The following is a 12,211-nucleotide window of genomic DNA, read 5'->3' as shown; positions in this document are numbered from 1 at the left end:
TGGCATGGGATTTATTGCACTTTTATTGGGCATTTACTGAAATAAGTGAAGAGGCGTAATGTTCACAGTAAAAAAAGAAATGCCTTTCATAGCAAATTTCACAATTCTTATTATTGTCTGATAGCAGCAGTTCTGTGTAAATTCCTAAACAAATAGATCATATCACTGATTTTAACCTTGGCCAGTCTTTAAAGCAAGGTGCGTGCTACTTTTATATCAAGTCACAACACAATATGAAAGACAGCTCTCCAGCCTCCTGACTTTTCTGGAGAAAGTCATTTAGATAGAAAAATGCAGGTTAAGAACTAATGAATAAAACTGATTAAAAGTGCACAAACCAAAGTGACACAGAGAAGCCTACTAAAATGAGCCCACAGCAGTAAGATGAAGGCATGGTGAAATGCAAATATGGTCATTCTAAAGCATGGCTTGGGGTAGAGGGAAAATTATCCAGGAAAAAACCCCGTGCAACCTACTACACAGCAATGATGTAAGTTTAAGGTAAGGTCAGGGGCCAGTTCCTGCTTTCTTTTTTCATACAAATAGTCCCTTTGACTTCATTACTAATGACAGATTCTATGATTAAGACCAATCTGAAGACTAAAATAGGCAATATTTAGCCGTAATCGCTGCTCTGTACGGCTACAGCCAGTTCTCTGTGTGCTGAACTGAAACCAGAGCAGTCACACGGCATTGCTTCCCCATTTTACTCTCATTGAGACCAAGAAGCAAGGAGGAGGTCTGGCACCAGAACAGCATCAGCAGTTGTTAGGGCAAGTGACTGGGTTTCACCCTCTGCTCTAACACGTTTTCTGTGCAACATCAGTTTGCTCAGCTAAAAGCAGAAATAACAACACTTTCCAGCTGCATGGCAGCACTTTGGGTTTCAGCTGGCTGTCCCCAGGGAGCCACTGACCCCTGGAAAGAGGGCTCTGCAGTGGTCCACCATGCCAACTGTAATGCTCCACCATGTCCACTGAGGAGTAAAAGAGAAAGTGGGCTTTTGCCAGGCATTAGAAGTGAGCTGTCACAGCTCTTCCCCAGTCTCCTTTTATTTGCAGCACATACGTTGCTCCTGTTCTTGCCTGGAGCAAAGCTAGCTGAAAGAAGCAGCAGAGGCATCTCCCTTGAAAAAATATCACTGTGTTCAAACCCTTGCCCTGGTGCCGCCTCCTCCTCCCAGCCACTGAGCCCAGCTGATGTCAGTCATCAGCTGCATCTCCTGGCTGTAGCCACCATCTGTCATGGCAGGAAGGAAGCTGATGTGCAGAGGCTTTGGCAGCTCAGTGCACACTAGGCACGTTGAGCAATGGCTTTTGCCAAGAGCTGGTCAATAGGTGCTGCACGACTGGACTCAGTGGGTGCCCAACCACTACCAGGGCCACATACAGCTGGGTGAGGCAGCCACTGAACATCCCCATTGGTGTTGGGAAAGGGTCCTTTCACTGACATCCATGGACACCATGGCTCTGAGAGTATCTCCCACCCTTGGTTCACAAGCCCAGCCCCAGGCTGGGGCCAGGGCACAGTTCATTTCACCCAACCCTCAGCCAAGTTTCCAGACCTTTCTGCACCTCAGTGGCAACATCTGCCCTTTGATGTTTATTTGGGAACATTTCTGAAAGAGCTGTCGCTTCCCCGAACCTTTGGGGTCCACACAGAACTAGGCAGCCTGGGAGGGTTGGAAGGAGACAAATGTCATGAGATATCTCAGGCAAAGCAAATGAAAGTGTGCTGTATAATTTAAGAAAAATATTTAAATTTTCATGAGAAACTTGAAAGCAAAAGCTGGAAATTAAAAACTATTGTTTGTACAACTGCCTTCTATTGATCAAATTATAGAAAACAGCCACGAGTGAGGGCTGTGGGGAAACCAAACACACGCTCAACACACCATCCATCTCCATTCCCCAAACATAATTATAACAATATGGGAGACATGAAAAGACAGTGCAACACTACATGCTGGTAATAAAAAGCTGGAAATATTTATGGGTATGAAGGGAAGCTGTTGAGCAGAGGCAATGCACCTATCTTCTTGGGAAACTGAGAAATGCTCAAGAAATAAAAGCTTTAAGAAAAGTTCACTGAAAACAGAAGAATACTATTTTTCTTTCTTTAAGGAGAAAAAACAGCCGTTATACTATGTATGACTGAACACTGCAGGGCTTGCAACTGCCCGGTTTTCCTACTGCCTGTGGTACCCAAATTGTCTTATAATTAAAAGCTACTGTAAAACAGACCACAAAAATCAATCCTGCACTACGTCAGTAACAAAATTATTGGTAGAAAAGGGTCTTACTGAGTTTATTTAGGTCCTGTTGTTGTCATTAAGGGATGGATCCTGCTACTTAAAGTCAGTAAAGAAGGCAGAGCACTGTTACACAGTTTTTATGTATACATATGTAGGATTTAAAAGCAAACAGTCATAATTTAGTAGTTTAAATTTCTTTTACATGATGAGGATTTATTTTTTCCTTCTACTGATAAGGGGAAAAACCTTATTAATGAGGCCTCAGTGGTAGTTACACTGCTGCTGCTGCACTGTAAGAGATGTACACATTTTTTTCCCAGGGAGGGTTTAACTGCTTTGTAGATCCATAAAGATATTTCACAGAGAAAGCTTTATTCAATTGGAGCTCTTAAACCTCCTTTGTGAAATGTTGTGGTATTTTGTGAGATATGTGGCCTTTGCTATGCACGTGATGCTGGTAGGTTTCTAGGCATGCAAGTTCAAGAGCCTTATTTTCCAGATATTTTTTTCAATCAATTAAGCTTGTTGGTAAGACTGCATGCACTTCAGAAAGGAAGAAAAAGAAAAATAACCACTAACTCTCTCTGCCACCTGCAGAAGTAGCTGCATTTGCTGCTGGTGTCTTTGCAGAGCGGCTTGCATACTGTTTTCATGGCTCGCAGGTTCACAGCTCCGGAATGTTTCTGGTGGGTTTTTCCTCCTTTGTTAGAAACATTCTTGTGATGCGGGGGATTCCTATCAAAACTATCATCACCCTCGCAATGCGAGTCATTCCCCTGCCTTTGAACACAGACAGCTGCTGAGCTACAGAAAACTGCATTCTGCATCTACAGAATTCCTCACTGACCTTTTTTCCCCCCCTTAATGTTGCATTTTTACGTGCTTGTACACCAAGCTCCTATGGGGGAGTGAACAAAAGGCCTTTTAAAGGCAATCTTTCAGAATGCTCCAATTGTGCCCTTAATTGTATCAAAGTACACGTGGGCTCAGCTCTATGCAGACATAGTTTTAGCTGTAGGTTGATTTAAGCAAGCCACACATTTTATACCAAAGCAATGCATAAAAGCAGGCACAAGAAAAGAAAGCTTTAATTTAGTCACATTACTCCTGTAAGTAATAATGCATAGCAAGCAATAATCGGATGCGAGAAGTTTAGAGCAGATGTTCCCTTTACTTTGATTCTTGAGGCAGTGCAGTAGCAATTTCTTCCTTTGTAACAGACATAAATGATTCAGTGTTAATAAAAAAAAGTGTCAGGCATGGAGTTCTTCCAGTGAATAGCTGAGGAATAAAATGCACACTGTGAAATGTAGGGCTGAACAAGAGCTTCCAAGTATTCCTCCTCCCTGCACTGAGTGATTTGAAAGAGATCTGGGTTTTATCTTTGGATTTACAGTAGTGGATATAAAGCACTATTTCAGCTAGACACCATTAATTTTTCTTTTTTCTTCACTCAGAAAGAATTCAGTTGCTTTCCAAAGAGGTGGGGAACTGCAGACCACCTGCCTTAGGGTCTCTTACTTGGCTGTTCCCAGGAAAAGGCTTGCTCCAGCGCTGGGGCAACCCCACCACCAGCAGCTGCACCTGTCCAATACAGGGAAAAGGCGAAAGAGGTTGCGCTGCTGGCCAGGAGGAGCTAGGCTCAGTTCCACGATGCCTGATGATATCTTGGCTACAATGGTGACAACTTCCAGTCCACCATGACAGGACGTTTCTGTGGGAAGGTTGGGGCAAAGACAGTAGCACCTGGAGGAGAAGATGACTGTAGAAAATAGGCTCCCTCCCTGCCAGCATCAGCAGCTCCAAGCACACCTTGGAGGTCACATAGGAAGTAAGGGGAGAAAGTCCCAGGCTGCCCCATATCGCAGCACTGGGGCACCCATCTGAACCTTCACACAAGCAGAGCCTAGAAATGTTCTGCCACGGAAAACCCAGAAAACTCCCAGCCGCAGAAAACACCCAGGCAGTAGCTGAGGGGACAAATGGTGGCCCAGAGAGGCAGGGGTTTGGGATACACAGCTGCAGGGGCCCAAAAAGCTGGACAAACAACCTCTCGGTGCTCACATGCCAAGAGCTTCCTGCCATTTGCTCTCACTCCCGTCCCCCACCTGCAGCAGAGACTATATTTTTCTCCTAATACACCGCAGCATTATGCGGGAAGATAGGAGGACTCATTCCAGAGATGTTTTGCCTCAGCTACTGCCCAGGGAGCAGCTCTGGGGTGAAAGAGACACAAGTTCCCCAAAATTCACATTTCCCAAAACACAAACTGCAAAGGAAAAGCCTTTGCTGGAATAGCTGGTCCCTCCTGGTTTCTTCTCATCAGCTGCCTCTCTACCCACCGAGAATCTCTTCCAGCTCAGCACAGCACCACAGGGACCCATGAGAAGCAGGAAGCAAGAACAAGTGAAAAAAAGAAATAATGGGACTAATGCATGAAATGGAGATGGTGAGATGCAGGGATATCATTCCCTGCTTCTAGGGCTGGAGTTAGGTAAGCATAGCTGCTCTTTGGTAGTTGTTCCTTAGGGAAGGGCTTAGGAATTACACCCAGAAAACAGAAATTGAAATCTGACACAGAGTTGGATGGACCACATATTTAAAGCCAGGCCCCCCAATTAATGCAACAGTGGGCAACATGAGGTAGCTGCTTTATGTCACATTAATTTTATCTGGCCTATACCCAGTGGGCCTTGGCACTCAACTGTTCTACATGTTCTTGACAGGATGTGCTTGTGATGTGCAGACCTCCTCCTCGAGCTTCCTGGTGTTTTTCAAGGACTTTGTCCCCATGTTTTCTTTGACCATTTTACTCATATCAGAGCGCAATGTGGTTTCATGCAAGGTCAGCATGACTCCATGGAAGACACAGAGCTACAGTGGTTATGGATGCTAGTGGCTGCAACACTCGACTTCACATGATGCTACCAAAATTAACTGTGCATTTATCTGCAATCGTATTAAGTACGGTGGCATCAATTAATGTCTACCAAGTTGTGGATCATCTGGCCTGAGATGTGGAAAAGATGCAGAGATGAGACTCAAGACCAACATGTTCCCATTGTGCCGCAGAGCAGGTTGATGTGCAGCTGCTCCCCTTCTGCCTTCCAACAGCCTTAACGTCTGATTCTTACTTTTTTGAAAAACATTATGCTGATGAACACAGGAAGTTTGGATTGCTGAGATTATTTAATAAACTCAGGTATGTCATACTCATTTCTTGAGACAGGCATAAGAGAGCCAACATTATGATTCCCTGTTTAGATGCCCCCTTTCCTCCTGTTCCCTCAATGCATTTAACCCACCCTCCCCAACACAGAGTTAAAGAGACTGGGATTTAACTTCCCTTTCAGCGTTCGTAAGGCACCAGGATTAGCTCCTATTTTATCCCCTCTCACCCCATGCCCTCATCAGCCAGGGTCAGCAGACCACAACAGAGGCAGAGCTGCAGAGGGTTCCTGTGCTCACACCTGTGAGCCAGCAGAAGGGGTGCAGTGCCCAAAACACCCCTGGCCACAGCCCCGCCAGCACAGCTGTGCCCTGCACTGCCACCCCAGTGATGGGGAGGGTGCCCCTTCTTCCACAGCTGGAGGCTTTTGCTCTATGCAAGGGGCCCTGTCAGTGAAAAAGGTAAGCAGCCCACCCCTTCCCCCTCCCTTTCAACTGGAGGAAGGGGCCCTGGGGTGCACAGCTGGCCTCCCAGTGCCGCAGCAGGGTGGCCAAGGTCAGGTTCTGCTGCTAACAGGGAAACGCAGAGGGAAGCAATGCTATGGCACACGCTGGGCACACCAGCGTCACTTGGCCCCGAGTGACGCCGCACAGCCCTGCTGTGCCCAGGGCCCCCAGCGTTACCAGCTGGCAGTTTATGAGGGCTGCCCGGTTCCTCAGCTGCCTGGCTCACTCCTCAGTGTTGGTAAAAATTGAATATTTGTGGAATAAGCACCCAAACTGGCACCACAAAAGGGATACTGAGCACACGGTTGCCTCCCAGCTTTGTGGGAAACACGCTTTCCTCCCTGAGGTTGCAGGTTGTCCCCCTCAGCTCAGACAGACTTCCACCCACCTCACCAGCAGCCCTGCTGGAGGGCACCCACCACCCCAGAGGTGCTGCAAGACCCCTTCATCCCTCTGGACACACTGCCCTAAGGAGGGGAGAGCTCTTGGTGAGGAGCCCCGCAGACATACCCAGGCTGTATTCGCTAGGCAAGAAGATGCGCGGCCAAGATATGCCCCACCACATGCTCCCCTTCCCTCCCCTGACACGCCGGAAGGATTATGGGGCCGGTGCAGGGAACTTCTTGTCCTGCCAGGGCATGAACCTTCCTCTCCCGGTCTCCAGGAGGCACAAAGCAGCTCCGAGCAGTTGCAAGCAGACGGGGCTTTGTACAGATTTCCCGCAAACATCACTGCTTTTATTTAAAGCAGAAAACACAGGATGTTACAGATGAGTGGAAAAATGTGAACTGCCCCACTGCCTGCGGAGCCCCTCAGACTGAAGAATGCTTTTCTGGAAGTCAGAGGGTCTCCAGACAGGATTAGGAAAGCACATAGTGTCTGCTCTAGCTTTTTATTTTTGCCCTGCTTGGCTGCAGCTACACATCCCTGCACCCCGCGCACAAACACCCTCCCAGCCAGGGTCCCGTACCTTCCCTCCCACTTACAGCTTCCCATAGCCCTTTTGTATTTGACTCCTGGAAGGCCTTTTTCAAACTCCTTTTGTCAGCTCCGTCTCTTTGAAACACTGGAAAGCTACCAGCGAGAAGCCTGGCTCCAGCTCCCTGCCGCCGGTGCTGGCAGCAGTGTGCCCAGTCCTCTGCCAGGCTCTGCCCCTCCGCAGGCAGCCCCAGCCTGGCAGGAGCCCCAGCCCCAGCCCCCTCTGCCCCCCTCAGCCTCACACAGACAAGTTGTACCATTCAGGAGCTCAACAGCTTGCACAGCAACTGCTTTATGGCACCCACCAGCATCCACCAAGTGTCAGTTCCCAAAACCGTGACAACCTGTTACAGAGATCCCTTACACAGCTTTGGGGAGGAATCATTAAAAGGATTTTATTTTATTCCTGTTTTGATGATTATGCAAGACAAAGGCTGCCACAAGTAGATTGTTCTTTTCCCCCTGATGTTAGCTTATTCTTTTTATTCTTCAAGCTAAACAGCTACCAGCCAACCTAACACAACAATCAAGATAAACTGGAGACATCTCAGATAGTTCCAGAAAGCTAACACTTGCAACTTATTTAACAGTCCATGGGTCCACAGGTGCCTTTACTGATGCTCCTTACCTTGCGATTGCTGGAGAGCTAGAAAGCAGCAGAATACCCCAGAATAAGGCACAAACCACATCAAGTCTGTAAAGCCAAGTTACCCTTAATGGCACTATGCTTAATTTATACCCATTGAAACACCTGGCCCAGAGTGCCTTTTAATTGATTGCAATTAGGAACTGTTGATTGGCTTGCCCCTAGTGTCAGTGACCACAATTATATGATCTGGTGAAAAGAGAGGCAGTCGCTATTTTTTAACTACAATTCCATTTTTTGAGCATAGTAAAATAGCTAAGCAGTGTATTGAATGACAAAGTGTTACTCATATGCTTAAGCACCTGGGTCCTTGATCTTGTGCTTTATAAAGTACTCTGAGCTGTGCTGTAATTGCCTATAAATATGCTGCTGATCATGCTTAAAGGGACACTGTCAAGGTTGGCAGGCCTACAGTTTGACTTAGTAAAATGACATCTTAACATAGTTTTATTCTCAGTGTTCCTAAATTACCAACTGGTGGTTTTTATCATGCTTCTTTTTATCAGTCCAGTTCCTAGAATTAATGAGGTTATGGGAGAATGTTCACTTTTAAAGCAATGGCCCAGGCATAGAAGTAGTATTATAGAGGCTAATGTTCCCATCCTGAACATGCAAGTAAAAGCACTTCACTGTAAAACCTATTTTTCCTGATGTGAATGGGCATGACCTCTACTGCCCTTATGATTTGCAATAAAGTCACCCCTTGCTGAAGCAACGTCTTATGAAAGAAATCTTCAAGAAAGAGCTGAGGGGATCAGGTCTGGGCAAGTCTGCAGCTGCACAAAGTACCCATTTTCCATGATGTCTGTCAGTCTAGTCTTGTGTCCTAGTGGAGCTGAAGGGGAGGGGATGCAAGAAGAGTGAGTCAGGGAATAGAGTTACAAAGCTGGTGAGGAGCCTGCAGCTTCCTCTCATCCTCAGCAGTGCTGCCAGGATGCAGAGGAGTGATGTGATGGGAAGATCGAAGGGATGAGAGCCCTTTCCTGCACCGTCCCTTCTGTGAGCAGCTCTGTGGCTGGAGCCCAACAGCGAGGGAACTGAGGCCAGCTATTGAGGAGTTTTTTGATCTCAAGCAAAGAGCAGTAGTGGGCTTTCTCTTAAGGACAGAATACAAATAGCTAAGGAGTGAAAGGTGGCTGGGGATTTTTCCTTTTATGAAGGGCTTGGTTTGTTTCTGAGCTGAATAGCGCAGCTCCCTCCAAGCAGCAGTCTCCAGCACACTCTGTACTCGCGGGAAACCTGCAGTGCCACAGAACCAAACCCATAGGTGCCAGTAAATGAAGAAGTATGGCTCATTGGTGCCAGGGACAATGCAGGACAGGGGTCTGCTGAGGGGAAACGGGGAGAAACTGTGAAGGCTGTGCTGATAGTGCCAGGGTGGCTGTGTAGAAAGGCATTTTTGGAAGAGAAGATGTAGCCTTAGTCCTCCTGCAGTATCCTGTTAGACTCATTGCTGCATGGTTTGAAGACAAAGCTCTTGAGCTTCCCAAGACAGGGGCCTGCAGCCAGGTTTCACCTTCCCTTCTGCCCAGGAGGTGAAAGATTTACAGACACCTTAGATGTGAGGCAGCATATTGGATGTGTCATCCATCACGGGGGTGTGTTAGTCACAGAAATAGACACTGTCTAAACTCTAGAGGCTTGAGGGAAGCCCTGGCAATGTGTAAAAGAAAAGAAAGGTCTCCAGAGCCTGGGAAAAAGGCACACCTTCAGCAGCCATGCCTCAACCAGGGGCTGGTGAGCATTCGTGGCTGGTGACATCCCTTGATGTTGCAGTTCCTCAAAGAGGCAGGAAGAGTAAAAATTTTCCTCTTAACTTTTTTTTTTCAATTACAGGAAAGAGAAGGAAGTAAAAGATACAAAAAAATCTTCAGGCTGAAGAGCCCAGAGAACAGGAAAAGGCAAGTCTAATGTAAGTCCAACGACAGATTCAGCTTAGAGTTTCAGCAGGTGGGAAGGTGCTGGCCATGCTTCCAATATGCACCCAAGAGAACAGGGCAGCATAGGGGCTGTGTCTCTCACAGAGGCAAGCCTTGTAGGGTGTGAACATGGATGTGGCTAAGCACTTGGAAAAAGTCTCATGTGTCTAACACCAAAGAGTGCATTTTGAGCTCTAGCAGTTACAGAGAAACACTTGGAAGTACAGCTTGCTTATATTTTAAGAGCTTCCAGAAACCAGAATAAAAGCCAAATGAACCCAAAGTCAGTACTTTTAAAAATCTCATGGTTTTTATCTCATATTTCCTGATTTGTTTTGAGCTGACTTGGTATTTTTAAATGGTTGTCCTTGAGAATTGTAAAACTCGTTTTATTTTTTGTAGGTTTATTCCATAGAAATGCTTAAAAAGCAATAAAGTCAATCTCAATAGCCTTGCTTAAATCCATAATTATATCAGTTCCATGGTGGGAGTATGCAGGGAGAAGCTAATTGAGTAGGAAATTGTAAGGGATTCCTGTAACAATAGTTACATTGTACAATATATACTATAATAATAACAGAAAAGCCACAGCAACCTTGCAGTTAGAAAAAAAACCCAGTGCCCTTTAAAAATATGTGTATATTCTGTGTTTACCCAGATTAACAGTGTCATTAGGGACAAATACATTATTTACATGATATCTTCCATCTGATTTATTGAAGTTTTTTCTGGGCTTCTTTTCTTCAAAACCGTGGCTATGCCTGATGTTTACCAAGAGGAACCCAAGTTTCATGAAAAGGTAAACACCTGGAAGCTGAGATCAGGAGTGTGTATGAAACATGAATTCATTTAATGACAGTGCCTTATAATGGACCATATAAATTTTCCTGCTGTAATTGGTATATACATTCAACAGTTTTATTGTATGTCAGTGCACATTATTCAGCACAGCTGCTAGAGAGGCACTGCTGAACTGGTGTTTCTCTTCCATGACAAACACCTATTAAGCAGTCAGCATAAACTCTTCTTGTTACAGCCTCTGACATCACCCTCAGGGCAAGCGGACACAGAACAGCAATTGCTGAATCGCGTATGAAAATTATAGTTTTATTGTCTATACAAGTGAAGGTTTAACTCTGATTCCTGCTCGAGTCAGCTCTGTTATAAAGGAGTGATTCTTTCAGGGAACAAACAAGCACAGTACACCATTGTAATCAAAGGAACAGGCACTATTTATGTATTGGAAAGCCTTGTTCACAATAGCGCTAACACTCTAATGCTCCAGAAGCCACTATTTTAGCAGCTGTAGAGAAAAAAAGCATGACTAACAAGATGCCATAGAATGTCAGATACAGTTTTTTTAGAACACATGGAATCATCCCATTTGATACAACTCAGTTTAATATGCATGACTGATAAGTAGGGATCATGTATTTAATGTTTATATAAGCAGTTTCTCCACCATGACGTTCAAAGGCTTCCAGTGTCTCTTCGATCAGGTCTCCAATGTTTTCACACTTCTGCTGGCCGTAGTCTATCCCATCGCCTGAATTAACTGGTTAATAAAACAGAAAGAAACAAGAATTATATTAATTTTACTGTTATGCTTTGAAATGATGACAGGATATTGCAATTGCTGGTCAGTCACTGTGCCTCTATTAGAAACTTCACTCTGTTGCACTAAACGGAGCTGAATTTGAAAACAGGATGGTTTTGGTATCTCTTTAAGGCGCTGCTCAGGCTCCGATTTCATATGCCTTCAAAATTTATGTACTCGTTAACTTCAGTAGCTAAGCAAAAATCCAAATAACAATAAAGCAAACATTCTTTTATAAGATGAACATGGACTCTCTCTTACACTGTTAATCTCTTAAAACCATTACTTCTTTATTTCTAATATTGTTTATTTAGGACAAAATTCTACTGCCAGAGGCATGAATGCTTATCTACAAAATGTGACTTAAGCTAGACTCGTTATGGTTTGAAATCTTAAACAGGTATTGTTTTGGGATTGTTCCATGTTCCATCATATTCACACACTTATGTTGTTTCTGTTAGAGGAGATGTCATGTGGCCTAAAAGAGAGATTTGCAATATAAAACAGCTCTCATTCAATTTCTGCTCCCTGAAAAATGTGCAAAATTAAGTCAGTGTCAAAAGGACAAAGTACTGTGGCCCCCAGATGCAGTAACATTTACTGCTGCTTTCTCTAACACGGACTAGAAGGGTGACACACATCCATATGCACGTAGCATAATTCTTTAAAAAAGTCAGCGTGAACAACTGTAACAGAAAATACAAGAATAAGAAACAACTTCACCTGCAATGATGCTCAGAGATTTAAAGGAGGAAAATATATTTCATTTTGGTTTAGATCAATATTCTGAAAACTATCTTAATATGGATATATTCCAAGACTTAGGTGAAAAAATAATTTGGTAGGAGCATAATGTACTCAGATCGGGTGCAATATAGTGGCCAAGTTCAGCGGCTGTTACAGTGCTGTAGGACAGTCCACATGCAATCCCTCAGTGGTCTCACTCTGGGCAGTGGTGGCAATGTGCCCAGGTCATACATTCAGCATCCCCAATAATGCTGCTTGCTTATTGACACTCTCAGCCAGCCAGCAAAGGACATATTTCTCAAGATAATGCAAGCAACTTCTTGGGTAGTGCCTGGTTTCACATTAGAAACTCAGCACACATGAGGGCAAGGGTAGATTTTGACCCCACTGCTGCC

General features: G+C 44.9%; 1 protein-coding gene across 3 annotated transcripts in view; it reads right to left on the bottom strand.

Annotated features, from left to right (window-relative positions):
* Positions 1–10,686: 10,686 nt before the first annotated feature.
* The window catches only part of PACRG (parkin coregulated), a 250,778-nt gene continuing 249,253 nt past the window's right edge, over positions 10,687–12,211 (bottom strand). For all 3 annotated transcript variants that reach the window (XM_037392583.1, XM_037392582.1, XM_037392585.1), the window contains one exon: positions 10,687–11,027. In XM_037392583.1, coding sequence (XP_037248480.1) covers positions 10,867–11,027 — 161 coding nt within the window. In that variant the 3' untranslated portion in view covers positions 10,687–10,866. The remainder of the gene's footprint in view (positions 11,028–12,211) is intronic.

This window comes from Falco rusticolus, chromosome 6 (genome assembly GCF_015220075.1).
Source record: "Falco rusticolus isolate bFalRus1 chromosome 6, bFalRus1.pri, whole genome shotgun sequence".
In the NCBI taxonomy this organism is placed as follows: domain Eukaryota; kingdom Metazoa; phylum Chordata; class Aves; order Falconiformes; family Falconidae; genus Falco; species Falco rusticolus.
This window is presented reverse-complemented; position numbering and strand designations above follow the sequence as displayed.